This window comes from Lepisosteus platostomus, chromosome 3 (assembly GCF_059453375.1).
Source record: "Lepisosteus platostomus isolate fLepPlt1 chromosome 3, fLepPlt1.hap1, whole genome shotgun sequence".
Classification (NCBI taxonomy): domain Eukaryota; kingdom Metazoa; phylum Chordata; class Actinopteri; order Semionotiformes; family Lepisosteidae; genus Lepisosteus; species Lepisosteus platostomus.
Window position 1 is genome coordinate 51,228,860 of NC_142613.1, and position 16,194 is coordinate 51,245,053.

Below are 16,194 nucleotides of genomic sequence, written 5' to 3' on the forward strand. Positions count from 1 at the left end.
CACACCTGTCTTATCACACACACACACCCCTCCACCCGCACACCTGTCTTATCACACACACACACCTGCACCCGCACACCTGTCTTATTACACACACACACCCCTCCACCCGCACACCTGTCTTATTACACACACACACACCCCTCCACCCGCACACCTGTCTTATCACACACACACACACACCTGCACCCGCACACCTGTCTTATTACACACACACACACACCCGCACACCTGTCTTATCACACACACACACCCCTCCACCCACACACCTGTCTTATCACACACACACACACCCCTCCACCCGCACACCTGTCTTATTACACACACACACACCCCTCCACCCGCACACCTGTCTTATCACACACACACACACACCCCTCCACCCGCACACCTGTCTTATCACACACACACACACCCCTCCACCCGCACACCTGTCTTATTACACACACACACACACACACCCGCACACCTGTCTTATTACACACACACACCCCTCCACCCGCACACCTGTCTTATTACACACACACACACACCCCTCCACCCGCACACCTGTCTTATCACACACACACACCCCTCCACCCGCACACCTGTCTTATCACACACACACACACCCCTCCACCCGCACACCTGTCTTATCACACACACACACACCCCTCCACCCGCACACCTGTCTTATCACACACACACACCTCCACCTGCACACCTATCACATCACACTCACACACCTCCACCTGCACACCTATCACATCACACTCACACTTACACACACACCTCCACACGCACGCCTGTCTTATCACACACACACTCACACTGTCGCACACACACACACCTCCGCCCGCACGCCTGTCACCTCACACACACAGAGAGCCACTGTGAGAATCTGATGTCCTTTAACGTGCCTGCCTTTCTGTCTTTGTCTTTCTCTTCTTGTCTTTGTCCATGATGCCTAGGCTCAGGCAAAGGTGGAGAGCAAGAGCGGCCAGCCTGCGTCAGCGCCCCCTAGTGTTTCTGGGGATGCTGCAGCACTGTTCTCGCGGGTGGTGGCCCAGGGGGAGACTGTGCGGGCTCTGAAGGCGGGGAAGGCAGCCAAAGATGAGGTGGACCAGGCTCTGAAGGCGCTGCTGGCGCTCAAGGCGGAGTTCAAACAGCTGACGGGTCAGGACTACAAGCCAGGCATGGCCCTGCCCGGCTCCGCCCAGTCGAAGGATACGAATCCCACCCCCCAAAACCACGTCAGCCCGGCCCCCGACTCCTCCTCCTCCTCCTCCTCCTCCTCCTGCCCGTACGAGCGAGTAGCCCAGCAGGGGGAGCTGGTGCGCAAGCTGAAGGCAGAGAAAGCGCCCAAGGTGAGAGACTGGAGAGTAACGGATGTAACAGCAGAGATAATGGCAATCCCAGCAGCAGGGGCTCACCTGTGCACCTCCTCCTGTCCCCTTCTCTCCACAGGACCAGGTGGACTCTGCAGTGAAGGAGCTGCTGGCTCGCAAGGCAGAGTTCAAACAGCTCACTGGGCAGGACTACAAGCCAGGCATGGCCCCGCCCAGCCAGGCACCTGCACAGAGTAACCCCGCCCCCATTCGGCACAGCCCCGCCCCTGACCCCGCCCCCTCCTCCTGCCCTTACGAGCAGGTGGCCCAGCAGGGGGAGCTGGTGCGCAAGCTGAAGGCAGAGAAAGCGCCCAAGGTGAGAGACTGGAGGTGTCATTTCTGTCCTCACTTGCTGTGCAGCTTTAGGACTGGTGTACATGCAATCCCCGATTGTCAAGTGTAAGGGAGTTGATACTTTAGACAAACATAGAAATCCTTCAAGACTGTGTCCCTGGAATGGAGGAATCCTGCTGCTGCCGTTACACAGTGATGTGCTCTTTCCCTCTCTCTCCAGGACCAAATAGACTCCGCGGTGAAGGAATTACTGGCACGGAAAGCACATTTCAAACAGCTGACAGGACAGGACTACAAGCCAGGCGTGGCCCCGCCCAGCCAGGCCCCCGCACAGCCTAGCCCCGCCCCCGTGCAGAGCGACCCCGCCCCAGTACCATCAAGCCCCGCCCCCCAGGCTGAGGCGCTGCACGCTGAAGTGGCCCAGCAGGGGGAGCTGGTGCGCAAGCTGAAGGCAGACAAAGCGCCCAAGGTGAGCGAGCACTTCTGTCCTCGCAGGTATGAGGAGCAAGGGATGGAGATGTGTGAGAGCGCCTAGTTAGTAGTTAACTGATCCCGGGATCTCATCCAGTTGTTTCCTGATAACCAGTTCTCAATTTTCAAGACTGAAGAGACTCCGTTCCTTCAGCCCGTCAGTGTAGGGCAGTCCCTTAATACTTGTATCAGTCTCCTCACTGTCTTCTCTGTTCAAGACTAAAGAGACTCAGTTCCTTCAGCCTGTCAGTGTAGGATATTCTTTAAGTCCAGGATTGTATCTTTTTGTATCTGAATCTAGAGCAGCACTGTGTTAGTGTTGACGTGTGTGGGAGCTGTTGAGGTCTGTGTGTGCGCTGATGTCTATGTTCCTGTGTATGTGTGTGTGTCTAGGAGCAGGTGGACAGTGCGGTAAAGACTCTGCTGGACCTGAAGGCCCAGTACCGCACCCTGACCGGCGAAGAGTACCGGCCCCCTGCCGGGCCACCCCCCCAGGACAAGAAAAGGAAGGACAAGGAAAACAAGAGCGAGAAGCAGGCTGGGGGCAGGAAGCAGGGGGGCGACCCGTCCCGGCAGCCAGACAAGAGCGCTGGAGCTGGGGGCTCTGGAGAGGGGCAGGGCCCCAAGAAACAGACCCGGTGAGCATGGGAGGGGGTGTCCGTGACCGCCTGGTGCAGGTGTGGCTGTCCTGTCTCACTTCTGACATATCTCTCTCTCTCTCTCTGTCCTGCAGGCTGGGGCTGGAGGCCAAGAAGGAGGAGAACCTGGCAGACTGGTACTCACAGGTACAGCTCAGTGTGTGGAGCCCTCCCTCTCGCACTCGCTCTCCGTCCTGTCGTGCTCCATTGCACCCTCTTCACTCCTTGTTCTTCTCTCAGGTTCAGATTCCCAAAGCTTTGTTGTGAACAAAGATCTCAGGGTTTAGGACAGCAACACCTCTCTCTCTGTCTGCAGGTGGTCTTGAAGTCGCTGTCCAGAGCAGTAACACCTCTCTCTCTCTCTGCAGGTGGTCTTGAAGTCGCTGTCCAGAGCAGGAACACCTCTCTCTCTCTCTCTCTGCAGGTGGTCTTGAAGTCGCTGTCCAGAGCAGGAACACCTCTCTCTCTCTCTGCAGGTGGTCTTGAAGTCGCTGTCCAGAGCAGGAACACCTCTCTCTCTCTCTCTGCAGGTGGTCTTGAAGTCGCTGTCCAGAGCAGGAACACCTCTCTCTCTCTCTGCAGGTGGTCTTGAAGTCGCTGTCCAGAGCAGTAACACCTCTCTCTCTCTCTCTCTGTCTGCAGGTGGTCTTGAAGTCGCTGTCCAGAGCAGTAACACCTCTCTCTCTCTGCAGGTGGTCTTGAAGTCGCTGTCCAGAGCAGTAACACCTCTCTCTCTGTCTGCAGGTGGTCTTGAAGTCGCTGTCCAGAGCAGGAACACCTCTCTCTCTCTCTCTCTCTGCAGGTGGTCTTGAAGTCGCTGTCCAGAGCAGGAACACCTCTCTCTCTCTGCAGGTGGTCTTGAAGTCACTGTCCAGAGCAGTAACACCTCTCTCTCTCTCTGCAGGTGGTCTTGAAGTCGCTGTCCAGAGCAGGAACACCTCTCTCTCTCTCTCTCTCTCTCTACAGGTGGTCTTGAAGTCGCTGTCCAGAGCAGGAACACCTCTCTCTCTCTGCAGGTGGTCTTGAAGTCGCCGTCCAGAGCAGTAACACCTCTCTCTCTCTCTACAGGTGGTCTTGAAGTCGCTGTCCAGAGCAGGAACACCTCTCTCTCTCTCTCTCTCTCTGCAGGTGGTCTTGAAGTCGCTGTCCAGAGCAGGAACACCTCTCTCTCTCTGCAGGTGGTCTTGAAGTCACTGTCCAGAGCAGTAACACCTCTCTCTCTCTCTGCAGGTGGTCTTGAAGTCGCTGTCCAGAGCAGGAACACCTCTCTCTCTCTCTACAGGTGGTCTTGAAGTCGCTGTCCAGAGCAGGAACACCTCTCTCTCTCTGCAGGTGGTCTTGAAGTCGCCGTCCAGAGCAGTAACACCTCTCTCTCTACAGGTGGTCTTGAAGTCGCTGTCCAGAGCAGGAACACCTCTCTCTCTCTCTCTGCAGGTGGTCTTGAAGTCGCTGTCCAGAGCAGGAACACCTCTCTCTGTCTGCAGGTGGTCTTGAAGTCGCTGTCCAGAGCAGGAACACCTCTCTCTCTCTCTCTCTGTCTGCAGGTGGTCTTGAAGTCACTGTCCAGAGCAGGAACACCTCTCTCTCTCTCCAGGTGGTCTTGAAGTCGCTGTCCAGAGTAGTAACACCTCTCTCTCTGCAGGTGATCACGAAGTCGGAGATGATCGAGTACTACGATGTGAGTGGCTGCTATGTGCTGCGCCCCTGGGCCTTCTCTATCTGGGAGTCCATCAAGAACTTCTTCGACACGGAGATCAAGAAGCTGGGCGTGGAGAACTGCTACTTCCCCATGTTCGTCTCCCAGGCCGCGCTGGAGAAGGAGAAGTCCCACATAGCGGACTTTGCACCTGAGGTCAGCAGCGGATAGCCGGAGTGTCGGTGGGGGGTGTCAAGGTGATGGTGTACAGTCAGGATGATGGTGGGGAGGGGAGGGGTGTTGTCAGAAGGGCGTGCTGTCGGGGTGACAGCGGGGGAGGGGAGGGGTGTTGTCAGAAGGGCGCGCGGTCAGGGTGATGGCGGGGGGGTGGTATCCTCAGAAGGCCGTACCGTCGGGGTGAGGGCAGGGTGTTGCAGGAGTGCTGTCTCAGCAGCCTGTCCTGTCCCCGTGCAGGTGGCCTGGGTGACGCGCTCCGGAAAGACCGAGCTGGCCGAGCCCATCGCCGTCAGACCCACCAGTGAGACAGGTAGGCCCATGTCTCTGCTGCTCCCTCTTCCTCCTCCTCCCCAGGCTCTTCTCCCGCTCGTCTCCCGCTCTGCTCCTCCCTCCCCGCTCATCTCTCGCTCTGCTCCTCCCTCCTCCCCCGGCTTGTCTCTCGCTCTGCTCCTCCCTCCTCCCCCGGCTTGTCTCTCGCTCTGCTCCTCTGCTCCTCCCCCCGGCTCGTCTCTCGCTCTGCTCCTCCCCCCCCGCTCGTCTCTCGCTCTGCTCCTCCCCCCCCGCTCGTCTCCCGCTCTGCTCCTCCCCCCTGCTCGTCTCTCGCTCTGCTCCTCCCTCCTCCCCCGGCTCGTCTCTCGCTCTGCTCCTCCCTCCTCCCCCGGCTCGTCTCTCGCTCTGCTCCCCCCCCCCCCGCTCGTCTCCCGCTCTGCTCCTCCCCCCTGCTCGTCTCTCGCTCTGCTCCTCCCTCCTCCCCCGGCTCGTCTCTCGCTCTGCTCCCCCCCCCCCTGCTCGTCTCCCGCTCTGCTCCTCCCCCCTGCTCGTCTCGCGCTCTGCTCCTCCCTCCTCCCCCGGCTCGTCTCGCGCTCTGCTCCTCCCCCCCGGCTCGTCTCTCGCTCTGCTCCTCCCCCCCGCTCGTCTCTCGCTCTGCTCCTCCCCCCCGCTCGTCTCTCGCTCTGCTCCTCCCCCCCGCTCGTCTCGCGCTCTGCTCCTCCTCCCCGCTCGTCTCGCGCTCTGCTCCTCCCTCCCACTCGTCTCTCGCTCTGCTCCTCCCCCCCGCTCGTCTCCCGCTCGTCTCCTCCCTCCCGCTCGTCTCCCGCTCGTCTCCTCCCTCCCGCTCGTCTCTCGCTCTGCTCCTCCCTCCCGCTCGTCTCTCGCTCTGCTCCTCCCTCCCGCTCGTCTCTCGCTCTGCTCCTCCCTCCCGCTCGTCTCCAGCTCGTCTCCTCCCTCCCGCTCGTCTCTCGCTCTGCTCCTCTCTCCTCCCCCGGCTCGTCTCCCGCTCGTCTCCCGCTCGTCTCCCGCTCGTCTCCCGCTCCTCCCCCGGCTCGTCTCGCGCTCTGCTCCTCCCTCCTCCCCCGGCTCGTCTCGCGCTCTGCTCCTCCCTCCTCCCCCGGCTCGTCTCGCGCTCTGCTCCTCCCTCCTCCCCCGGCTCGTCTCGCGCTCTGCTCCTCCCTCCTCCCCCGGCTCGTCTCTCGCTCTGCTCCTCCCTCCCGCTCGTCTCCCGCTCTGCTCCTCCCTCCCCGCTCGTCTCCCGCTCTGCTCCTCCCTCCCCCCCGCTCATCTCTCGCTCTGCTCCTCCCTCCTCCCCCGGCTCGTCTCCCGCTCTGCTCCTCCCTCCCCGCTCGTCTCCCGCTCTGCTCCTCCCCCCTGCTCGTCTCTCGCTCTGCTCCTCCCTCCCCGGCTCGTCTCCCGCTCTGCTCCTCCCTCCCCGCTCGTCTCGCGCTCTGCTCCTCCCTCCCGCTCGTCTCCCGCTCTGCTCCTCCCTCCCCGGCTCGTCTCCCGCTCTGCTCCTCCCTCCCCGCTCGTCTCGCGCTCTGCTCCTCCCTCCCGCTCATCTCCCGCTCTGCTCCTCCCTCCCCGGCTCGTCTCCCGCTCTGCTCCTCCCTCCCCGGCTCGTCTCCCGCTCTGCTCCTCCCTCCCCGGCTCGTCTCCCGCTCTGCTCCTCCCTCCTCCCCCGGCTCGTCTCCCGCTCTGCTCCTCCCCCCTGCTCGTCTCGCGCTCTGCTCCTCTCTCCTCCCCCGGCTCGTCTCCCGCTCTGCTCCTCCCTCCTCCCCAGGCTCGTCTCCCGCTCATCTCAGGCTCTGCTCCTCCTTCCTCCCCCTTCTGGTCTCGCGCTCTGCTCTTCCCCCCCCGGCTCGTCTCGCGCTCTGCTCCTCTCTCCTCCCCCCGGCTCGTCTCGCGCTCTGCTCCTCTCTCCTCCCCCCGGCTCGTCTCGCGCTCTGCTCCTCTCTCCTCCCCCCGGCTCGTCTCGCGCTCTGCTCCTCTCTCCTCCCCCCGGCTCGTCTCGCGCTCTGCTCCTCTCTCCTCCCCCCGGCTCGTCTCGCGCTCTGCTCCTCTCTCCTCCTCCCTCCCCGGCTCGTCTCGCGCTCTGCTCCTCTCTCCTCCCTCCCCGGCTCGTCTCGCGCTCTGCTCCTCTCTCCTCCCTCCCCGGCTCGTCTCGCGCTCTGCTCCTCTGCTCCTCCTCCTCCCTCTCGTCTCTCGCTCTACAGCATGGCTTCATGTGCTGTGAGAGTCCGCTATCTACAAAGAGAATGACCTGTTTCCTGTTTCTCTGTGCAGTGATGTACCCAGCCTATGCCAAGTGGGTTCAGTCTCACAGGGACCTGCCCATCAAGCTGAACCAGTGGTGCAACGTCGTGGTCAGTACAGCTCTCCTGATCTCTCATTTCTGTGTATAGTCCCAGTATATTAAGTATCTGTTATTTCACTTCTTGTTGGGGTCTACCATATCTACCAGGGGTCTGTCCTGGGGGCTATGGTACCTTCTGGGGCTCCCCCTAGTGGACCTAGTGGATCTACACCAGGGCCTGTGTCTTATCCAAAGCCAAGCTGCTCCAGATACTGCTGTGTTAGAGTGGGCTCTGTGTTGTGCCTGGTGTTTTAGCAGCAGGCAGTCAGAGCACACACAGGCTGTAGCATGAGTGTCTGTAAGGGCGGTGCTGTGTGTGTGTGTGAGGTCTGTCTGTCTGGACGGGCGGTGCTGTGTGTGTGTGTGAGGTCTGTCTGTCTGGACGGGCGGTGCTGTGTGTGTGTGTGAGGTCTGTCTGTCTGGACGGGCGGTGCTGTGTGTGTGTGTGAGGTCTGTCTGTCTGGACGGGCGGTGCTGTGTGTGTGTGTGAGGTCTGTCTGTCTGGACGGGCGGTGCTGTGTGTGTGTGTGAGGTCTGTCTGTCTGGACGGGCGGTGCTGTGTGTGTGTGTGAGGTCTGTCTGTCTGGACGGGCGGTGCTGTGTGTGTGTGTGAGGTCTGTCTGTCTGGACGGGCGGTGCTGTGTGTGTGTGTGAGGTCTGTCTGTCTGGACGGGCGGTGCTGTGTGTGTGTGTGTGAGGTCTGTCTGTCTGTAGGGGCGGTGCTGTGTGTGTGAGGTCTGTCTGTCTGTACGGGCGGTGCTGTGTGTGTGTGTGAGGTCTGTCTGTCTGTACGGGCGGTGCTGTGTGTGTGTGTGAGGTCTGTCTGTCTGTACGGGCGGTGCTGTGTGTGTGTGTGAGGTCTGTCTGTCTGGACGGGCGGTGCCGTGTGTGTGAGGTCTGTCTGTCTGGACGGGCGGTGCTGTGTGTGTGTGTGAGGTCTGTCTGTCTGGACGGGCGGTGCTGTGTGTGTGTGTGAGGTCTGTCTGTCTGTATGGGCGGTGCTGTGTGTGTGTGTGTGAGGTCTGTCTGTATGGGCGGTGCTGTGTGTGTGTGTGTGAGGTCTGTCTGTCTGGACGGGCGGTGCCGTGTGTGTGAGGTCTGTCTGTCTGGACGGGCGGTGCTGTGTGTGTGTGTGAGGTCTGTCTGTCTGGACGGGCGGTGCTGTGTGTGTGTGTGAGGTCTGTCTGTCTGGACGGGCGGTGCTGTGTGTGTGTGTGAGGTCTGTCTGTCTGGACGGGCGGTGCTGTGTGTGTGTGTGAGGTCTGTCTGTCTGGACGGGCGGTGCTGTGTGTGTGTGTGAGGTCTGTCTGTCTGGACGGGCGGTGCTGTGTGTGTGTGTGAGGTCTGTCTGTCTGGACGGGCGGTGCTGTGTGTGTGTGAGGTCTGTCTGTCTGTACGGGCGGTGCTGTGTGTGTGTGTGAGGTCTGTCTGTCTGGACGGGCGGTGCTGTGTGTGTGTGTGAGGTCTGTCTGTCTGTACGGGCGGTGCTGTGTGTGTGTGAGGTCTGTCTGTCTGGACGGGCGGTGCTGTGTGTGTGTGTGAGGTCTGTCTGTCTGGACGGGCGGTGCTGTGTGTGTGTGTGAGGTCTGTCTGTCTGGACGGGCGGTGCTGTGTGTGTGTGTGAGGTCTGTCTGTCTGGACGGGCGGTGCTGTGTGTGTGTGTGAGGTCTGTCTGTCTGGACGGGCGGTGCTGTGTGTGTGTGTGAGGTCTGTCTGTCTGGATGGGCGGTGCTGTGTGTGTGAGGGCTCACCCTGCGGCCTGTGTGAACCCCTCTCTCGCTCTCTGTGCTCAGCGGTGGGAGTTCAAGCACCCCCAGCCCTTCCTGAGGACCCGGGAGTTCCTGTGGCAGGAGGGACACACCGCCTTCGCTACCAAGGAGGAGGCGGCCGAGGAGGTGAGGGGCGGCTGCGGTGGGCATCTGAGGAGGGGCTGCGTGCTGAGCTTGCTCTCGGTGGTCCGCGTGTGGGGGGCGTGTCAAAGACGAGGCAGTGTGTTCAGGCAGCCGCTTGCTCTCTGGCCGTCACGCCTGACGTCTCTGTTTGGGAGGGGCCTGTGGGACTGTGTGCGGAGAGGCAGTGTGTTAACACAGTCTCCGTCCCGTCTGGTGTAACGGATACTTGACCTGTACATCCGAGTGTATGGGGTGATGTCCTGTGTGTGGGGGTGGGTGTGGGTGTGTGTGAGGGCAGGTATGGGGGTGTGGGTGTGTGTGAGGGCGGGTATGGGGGTGTGGTGTGAGTGAGGGCGGGCATTGGGGGGAGGGGGGTGTCGTGTGTGTGTGTGAGTGCGGGTATTTGGGGGGGGAGGGGTGCCGTGTGTGTGTGTGTGTGTGTGTGAGGGCGGGTATTGGGGGGAGAGGGGTGCCGTGTGTGTGTGTGTGTGTGTGTGAGGGCGGGTATTGGGGGGAGAGGGGTGCCGTGTGTGTGTGTGTGTGTGTGTGTGTGTGTGTGTGTGTGTGTGTGTGTGTGAGGGCGGGTATTGGGGGGAGAGGGGTGCCGTGTGTGTGTGTGTGTGAGGGCGGGTATTGGGGGGAGAGGGGTGCCGTGTGTGTGTGTGTGTGTGTGTGTGTGTGTGTGTGTGTGTGTGTGTGTGAGAGGGCGGGTATTGGGGGGAGAGGGGTGCCGTGTGTGTGTGTGTGTGTGTGTGTGTGAGGGCGGGTATTGGGGGGAGAGGGGTGATGTGTGTGTGTGTGAGGGCGGGTATTGGGGGGAGAGGGGTGCCGTGTGTGTGTGTGTGTGTGTGTGTGTGTGTGTGTGTGTGTGTGTGTGAGGGCGGGTATTGGGGGGAGAGGGGTGATGTGTGTGTGTGAGAGGGCGGGTATTGGGGGGAGAGGGGTGCCGTGTGTGTGTGTGTGAGGGCGGGTATTGGGGGGAGAGGGGTGCCGTGTGTGTGTGTGTGTGTGTGTGTGTGTGTGTGAGGGCAGGTATTGGGGGGAGAGGGGTGATGTGTGTGTGTGTGAGGGCGGGTATTGGGGGGAGAGGGGTGCCGTGTGTGTGTGTGTGTGTGTGTGTGTGTGTGTGTGAGGGCGGGTATTGGGGGGAGGGGGGTGTCGTGTGTGTGTGTGTGTGTGTGAGGGGGGTATTTGGGGGGGAGGGGTGTCCTGTGTAGGTGCGTCAGTCTGTTACCACAGTCTCTCCCTCTCTCTCCAGGTGTTACAGATCCTTGACCTGTACGCACGGGTGTACGAGGAGCTGATGGCGATCCCCGTGGTGAAAGGCAGGAAGACGGAGAAGGAGAAGTTCGCCGGCGGCGATTATACCACCACAGTGGAAGCCTTCATCTCCGCCAGCGGGAGAGCCATTCAGGTGCGCGCCGATTTCTCACTGCCCCTCCCACGCTGCCCGGGTCCCCCCTCACACCCTCCCTTCCTCTCTCCTCCCAGGGGGCCACGTCGCACCACCTGGGCCAGAACTTCTCGCGGATGTTCGAGATCGTGTTTGAGGACCCGCTCCGGCCCGGAGAGAAGCAGTTCGCCTTCCAGAACTCCTGGGGCATCACGACCCGCACCATCGGCGTGCTGACCATGGTGCACGGGGACGACCAGGGGCTGGTCCTGCCCCCCCGCGTGGCCTGTCTGCAGGTGGGGGGCACAGGGGGCTGGGGCGTGGGTGGCGTCTCGCCACAGGGCAGCATGGGCCACGCTCTCACTGGGAGGAGCGTGCCCAGCTTAGGGCCGGTTCAGCAGACCGGCACACTGCGCCCAGTCAGCAGGCTCAGAGACGGGCGGGCAGCTCCTGGAGGGGGAGGTGAGGCCGGGTTGTGGACTGTCTTTGTTAGCGAGGCTGATGAAGCCAGGAGCGAGCGCTCTGCTGCTGCTCGATGGCTGCAGGAAGTTTCCATTCCCTTTCCACATCTCCTCCGAGTTCCAGAACAGTTTAACTGCTCTCTCTCCCTCTGACACCCTCCTCCTCCTCACCTCCCCCTGTGCTTTGACCTCTCTCTCCCAGGTGATCATTATCCCGTGTGGCATCACAGCCTCTCTCCCAGACTCCGAGAAGGAGGTCCTGCTTTCCCGCTGTTCCCAGTATCTGGAGCGCCTCACCCAGTCTGGTATCCGGGCTCGAGCCGACCTGCGGGACAACTACTCTCCTGGCTGGAAGTTCAACCACTGGGAGCTCAAGGTACCTCGTAACGTAAACCTGTACCCCGAAATACCTAAATATGCACCCCAATGCCCAGGAGTACCTGGACAACAGCAGTGTGAGAAGAACCCCTTAATCCCACACTGCGCCAATAGTCTCTGTACCCCCACACACCCCACAGCCCCACAGCACTCCCCACACACCAGTACTCCAATATTGCAGTACCCCAGTGAGCACTGGGTACAGCATTCGTGGTGCTGCTAACTCTCCTCCTTTCCTGCTCTCCCCTCCCGTCCTCGCTCCTGCGCCCCCTGTCTGCGCAGGGCGTCCCGATCAGGCTGGAGGTGGGCCCCAGAGACGTGAAGCTGGGCCAGTGTGTGGCTGTCCGGAGGGACACCGGGGAGAAGATCACGCTGCCGGAGACGGACGCCGAGACCCGGCTGAGGCGGCTGCTGGAGGACATACAGACCCACCTGTACAGCAGGTAGCGGCGCCGCCCTCACTCTGGGGGCGTCCTGGGACCCCTGCGGCTCTGACACGCACACGGGGGGGCTCTTCCACCCGGTGAGGTTCATATCGTAGTCGAGGGAGACGCTGTCCATTTTGGACACTCGGGATGAGTCATTCAGCCAGGGGTCAGGGCGTCATGGGGTCCTGGTCTGGACGGGTGACCTTGGGGTCCCCACCACTTACATAAGCGTGAGCCCCAAGGTCCAGACACCCTCTTCACAGGCGAAGCTGAGGGACCGCCTTGGCGCCCCACAGGCTGTTAGTGTAACCCCAAGGATGTAGGAATAACACCCCTGTTCCCTGGCAGGGCTGCGGAAGACCTCCGGAAGCACATGGTGGTGACTGACAGCCTGGAGGACTTCCAGAGGGAGCTGGATCAGGGCAAGGTGAGAGAGCACCAGAGGGAGGAGAGGGACTGTCCATGGAGAGGAGGGAGGGGAGGGACTGTCCATGGAGAGGAGGGAGGGGAGGGACTGTCCATGGAGAGGAGAGGAGAGGGACTGTCCATGGAGAGGAGGGAGGAGAGGGACTGTCCATGGAGAGGAGAGGAGGGAGGAGAGGGACTGTCCATGGAGAGGAGAGGAGGGAGGAGAGGGACTGTCCATGGAGACGAGAGGAGGGAGGAGTGGGACTGTCCATGGAGGGAGAGGAGGGAGGGGAGGGACTGTCCATGGAGAGGAGAGGAGGGAGGAGAGGGACTGTCCATGGAGGGAGAGGAGGGAGGAGAGGGACTGTCCATGGAGAGGAGAGGAGGGAGGAGAGGGACTGTCCATGGAGAGGAGAGGAGGGAGGAGAGGGACTGTCCATGGAGAGGAGAGGAGGGAGGAGAGGGACTGTCCATGGAGAGGAGAGAGGAGAGGGACTGTCCATAGAGAGGAGAGGAGGGAGGAGAGGGACTGTCCATGGAGAGGAGAGGAGAGGAGGGAGGAGAGGGACTGTTCATGGAGAGGAGAGGAGAGGAGGGAGGAGAGGGACTGTTCATGGAGGGAGAGGAGGGAGGAGAGGGACTGTCCATGGAGAGGAGAGGAGGGAGGAGAGGGACTGTCCATAGAGAGGAGAGGAGGGAGGAGAGGGACTGTCCATGGAGAGGAGAGGAGGGAGGAGAGGGACTGTCCATGGAGAGGAGAGGAGGGAGGAGAGGGACTGTCCATGGAGAGGAGAGGAGGGAGGAGAGGGACTGTCCATGGAGGGAGAGGAGGGAGGAGAGGGACTGTCCATGGAGAGGAGAGGAGGGAGGAGAGGGACTGTCCATAGAGAGGAGAGGAGGGAGGAGAGGGACTGTCCATGGAGAGGAGAGGAGAGGAGGGAGGGGAGGGACTGTCCATGGAGGGAGAGGAGGGAGGAGAGGGACTGTCCATGGAGGGAGAGGAGGGAGGAGAGGGACTGTCCATAGAGAGGAGAGGAGGGAGGAGAGGGACTGTCCATGGAGAGGAGAGGAGGGAGGAGAGGGACTGTCCATGGAGGGAGAGGAGGGAGGAGAGGGACTGTCCATGGAGGGAGAGGAGGGAGGAGAGGGACTGTCCATAGAGAGGAGAGGAGGGAGGAGAGGGACTGTCCATAGAGAGGAGAGGAGGGAGGAGAGGGACTGTCCATGGAGAGGAGGGAGGAGAGGGACTGTCCATGGAGAGTAGGGAGGAGAGGGACTGTCCATGGAGAGGAGAGGAGGGAGGAGAGGGACTGTCCATGGAGAGGAGAGGAGGGAGGAGAGGGACTGTCCATAGAGAGGAGAGGAGGGAGGAGAGGGACTGTCCATGGAGAGGAGAGGAGGGAGGAGAGGGACTGTCCATGGAGAGGAGGGGAGGGAGGAGAGGGACTGTCCATGGAGAGGAGAGGAGGGAGGAGAGGGATTGTCCATGGAGGGAGAGGAGGGAGGAGAGGGACTGTCCATGGAGAGGAGAGGAGGGAGGAGAGGGACTGTCCATGGAGAGGAGGGAGGAGAGGGATTGTCCATTGAGAGGAGGGGAGGGAGGAGAGGGACTGTCCATGGAGAGGAGGGAGGAGAGGGACTGTCCATGGAGAGGAGAGGAGGGAGGAGAGGGACTGTCCATGGAGGGAGAGGAGGGAGGAGAGGGACTGTCCATGGAGAGGAGAGGAGGGAGGAGAGGGACTGTCCATGGAGAGGAGGGAGGAGAGGGATTGTCCATGGAGGGAGAGGAGGGAGGAGAGGGACTGTCCATGGAGAGGAGAGGAGGGAGGGGAGGGACTGTCCATGGAGAGGAGAGGAGGGAGGAGAGAGACTGTCCATGGAGAGGAGGGGAGGGAGGAGAGGGACTGTCCATGGAGAGGAGAGGAGGGAGGAGAGGGACTGTCCATGGAGAGGAGAGGAGGGAGGAGAGGGACTGTCCATGGAGAGGAGAGGAGGGGAGGAGAGGGACTGTCCATAGAGAGGAGAGGAGGGAGGAGAGGGACTGTCCATGGAGAGGAGAGGAGGGAGGAGAGGGACTGTCCATGGAGAGGAGAGGAGGGAGGAGAGGGACTGTCCATGGAGGGAGAGGAGGGAGGAGAGGGACTGTCCATGGAGAGGAGAGGAGGGAGGAGAGGGACTGTCCATGGAGAGGAGAGGAGGGAGGAGAGGGACTGTCCATGGAGAGGAGAGGAGGGAGGAGTGGGACTGTCCATGGAGAGGAGAGGAGGGAGGAGAGGGACTGTCCATGGAGAGGAGAGGAGGGAGGAGAGGGACTGTCCATGGAGAGGAGAGGAGGGAGGAGAGGGACTGTCCATGGAGGGAGAGGAGGGAGGAGAGGGACTGTCCATGGAGAGGAGGGGAGGGAGGAGAGGGACTGTCCATTGAGAGGAGGGGAGGGAGGAGAGGGACTGTCCATTGAGAGGAGGGGAGGGAGGAGAGGGACTGTCCATGGAGGGAGAGGAGGGAGGAGAGGAACTGTCCATGGAGAGGAGAGGAGGGAGGAGAGGGATTGTCCATGGAGGGAGAGGAGGGAGGAGAGGGACTGTCCATGGAGAGGAGAGGAGGGAGGAGAGGGACTGTCCATGGAGAGGAGAGGAGGGAGGAGAGGGACTGTCCATGGAGAGGAGAGGAGGGGAGGAGAGGGACTGTCCATGGAGAGGAGAGGAGGGAGGGGAGGGACTGTCCATGGAGAGGAGAGGAGGGAGGAGAGGGACTGTCCATGGAGAGGAGAGGAGGGAGGAGAGGGACTGTCCATGGAGAGGAGAGGAGGGGAGGAGAGGGACTGTCCATGGAGAGGAGAGGAGGGGAGGAGAGGGACTGTCCATAGAGAGGAGAGGAGGGAGGAGAGGGACTGTCCATGGAGAGGAGGGGAGGGAGGAGAGGGACTGTCCATGGAGAGGAGAGGAGGGAGAAGGCTGAGACTTGAAGAGGGGATAGGTATCAAGTTGTTGAAGAGTATCGAGTGATTCTCCTGTTGTCTCACTTGCTCTCTCTGTCTGTCCCTTCAGATCGTACAGATCCCATTCTGCGGCCGCATCGAGTGTGAGGACTGGATCAAGAAAATCACTGCCAAGTAAGAGACCCATAGACACAGAGGCTCAGGCTTGGATCTGACCCAGTGCAGTGGGCAGTGTAGGGCGACTCTCTGTGGAAAACCGGGCTCAACTTGGTTCAGGGCTGTGGGCACATTTGCACTGTCACGCTGATTAGGAAACTGCTGGATGCCACACGAGTGTCCAGGAGTCTAAAACAGAAGCTCAAGTATGGGACAGTCTGAGTGAGTGTAGGGTAGATGATGAGATGACCTGACGTGCTTGAACAGCGTTTCTCCCTTCTTTCTCCCACCCCATCAGGGACCAGGATCTGGAGCCTGGAGCGCCCTCTATGGGAGCCAAGAGCCTGTGCATCCCCTTCCAGCCCCTGAGAGAGCTGCAGGCTGGCCAGCTGTGTGTGAGCGGACAGGAGCCTGCGCAGTATTACACCCTGTTTGGGCGCAGTTATTGAACCCCAGCAGTGCTGCCCTCTGACCCCAAGAATCACTGATAGTTCCTGCACAATCCAATGCATTCTTTACCAGCTCTCAACGCTGTCTCTCTCTCTCTCCCTCCCAGCCCTTAATGCTGTCTCTCTCACACACACACAGGCTCATTTCAGCACCTAGAGCTGTCTCCCTCCCTCTCTCCCAGCACCTAGAGCTGTCTCTATCACACACACACACTCATGCCCAGTCGCTAGAGCTGTCTCTCTCTTTCTCACACACACACACACTCATGCCCAGTTGCTAGAGCTGTCTCACACACACTCACGCCCAGTTGCTAGAGCTGTCTCTCTCTCAGCCTGTACACTGTGTGCTTACCTATGGTTACTCCCTGTGCTTTTTTGTAGAACAGTACCAATGTGTAATAAAGAAGGGATTCTCAATTAAA

General features: G+C 60.8%; 1 protein-coding gene across 3 annotated transcripts in view; it reads left to right on the plus strand.

The window, feature by feature from the left end:
* eprs1 (glutamyl-prolyl-tRNA synthetase 1) overlaps window positions 1–16,194 on the plus strand; it is a 36,196-nt gene extending 20,002 nt beyond the window's left edge. For 2 of the 3 annotated variants that reach the window (XM_088626022.1, XM_088626023.1), the window contains 16 exons: window positions 951–1,346; window positions 1,447–1,683; window positions 1,882–2,130; window positions 2,526–2,770; window positions 2,866–2,917; window positions 4,413–4,622; window positions 4,881–4,953; window positions 7,200–7,279; window positions 9,063–9,164; window positions 10,420–10,575; window positions 10,653–10,850; window positions 11,218–11,391; window positions 11,676–11,836; window positions 12,170–12,248; window positions 15,277–15,341; window positions 15,622–16,194. In XM_088626022.1, coding sequence (XP_088482148.1) covers window positions 951–1,346; window positions 1,447–1,683; window positions 1,882–2,130; window positions 2,526–2,770; window positions 2,866–2,917; window positions 4,413–4,622; window positions 4,881–4,953; window positions 7,200–7,279; window positions 9,063–9,164; window positions 10,420–10,575; window positions 10,653–10,850; window positions 11,218–11,391; window positions 11,676–11,836; window positions 12,170–12,248; window positions 15,277–15,341; window positions 15,622–15,772 — 2,628 coding nt within the window. In that variant the 3' untranslated portion in view covers window positions 15,773–16,194. The remainder of the gene's footprint in view (window positions 1–950; window positions 1,347–1,446; window positions 1,684–1,881; window positions 2,131–2,525; window positions 2,771–2,865; window positions 2,918–4,412; window positions 4,623–4,880; window positions 4,954–7,199; window positions 7,280–9,062; window positions 9,165–10,419; window positions 10,576–10,652; window positions 10,851–11,217; window positions 11,392–11,675; window positions 11,837–12,169; window positions 12,249–15,276; window positions 15,342–15,621) is intronic. The other variant, XM_088626024.1, reaches the window with a different exon arrangement.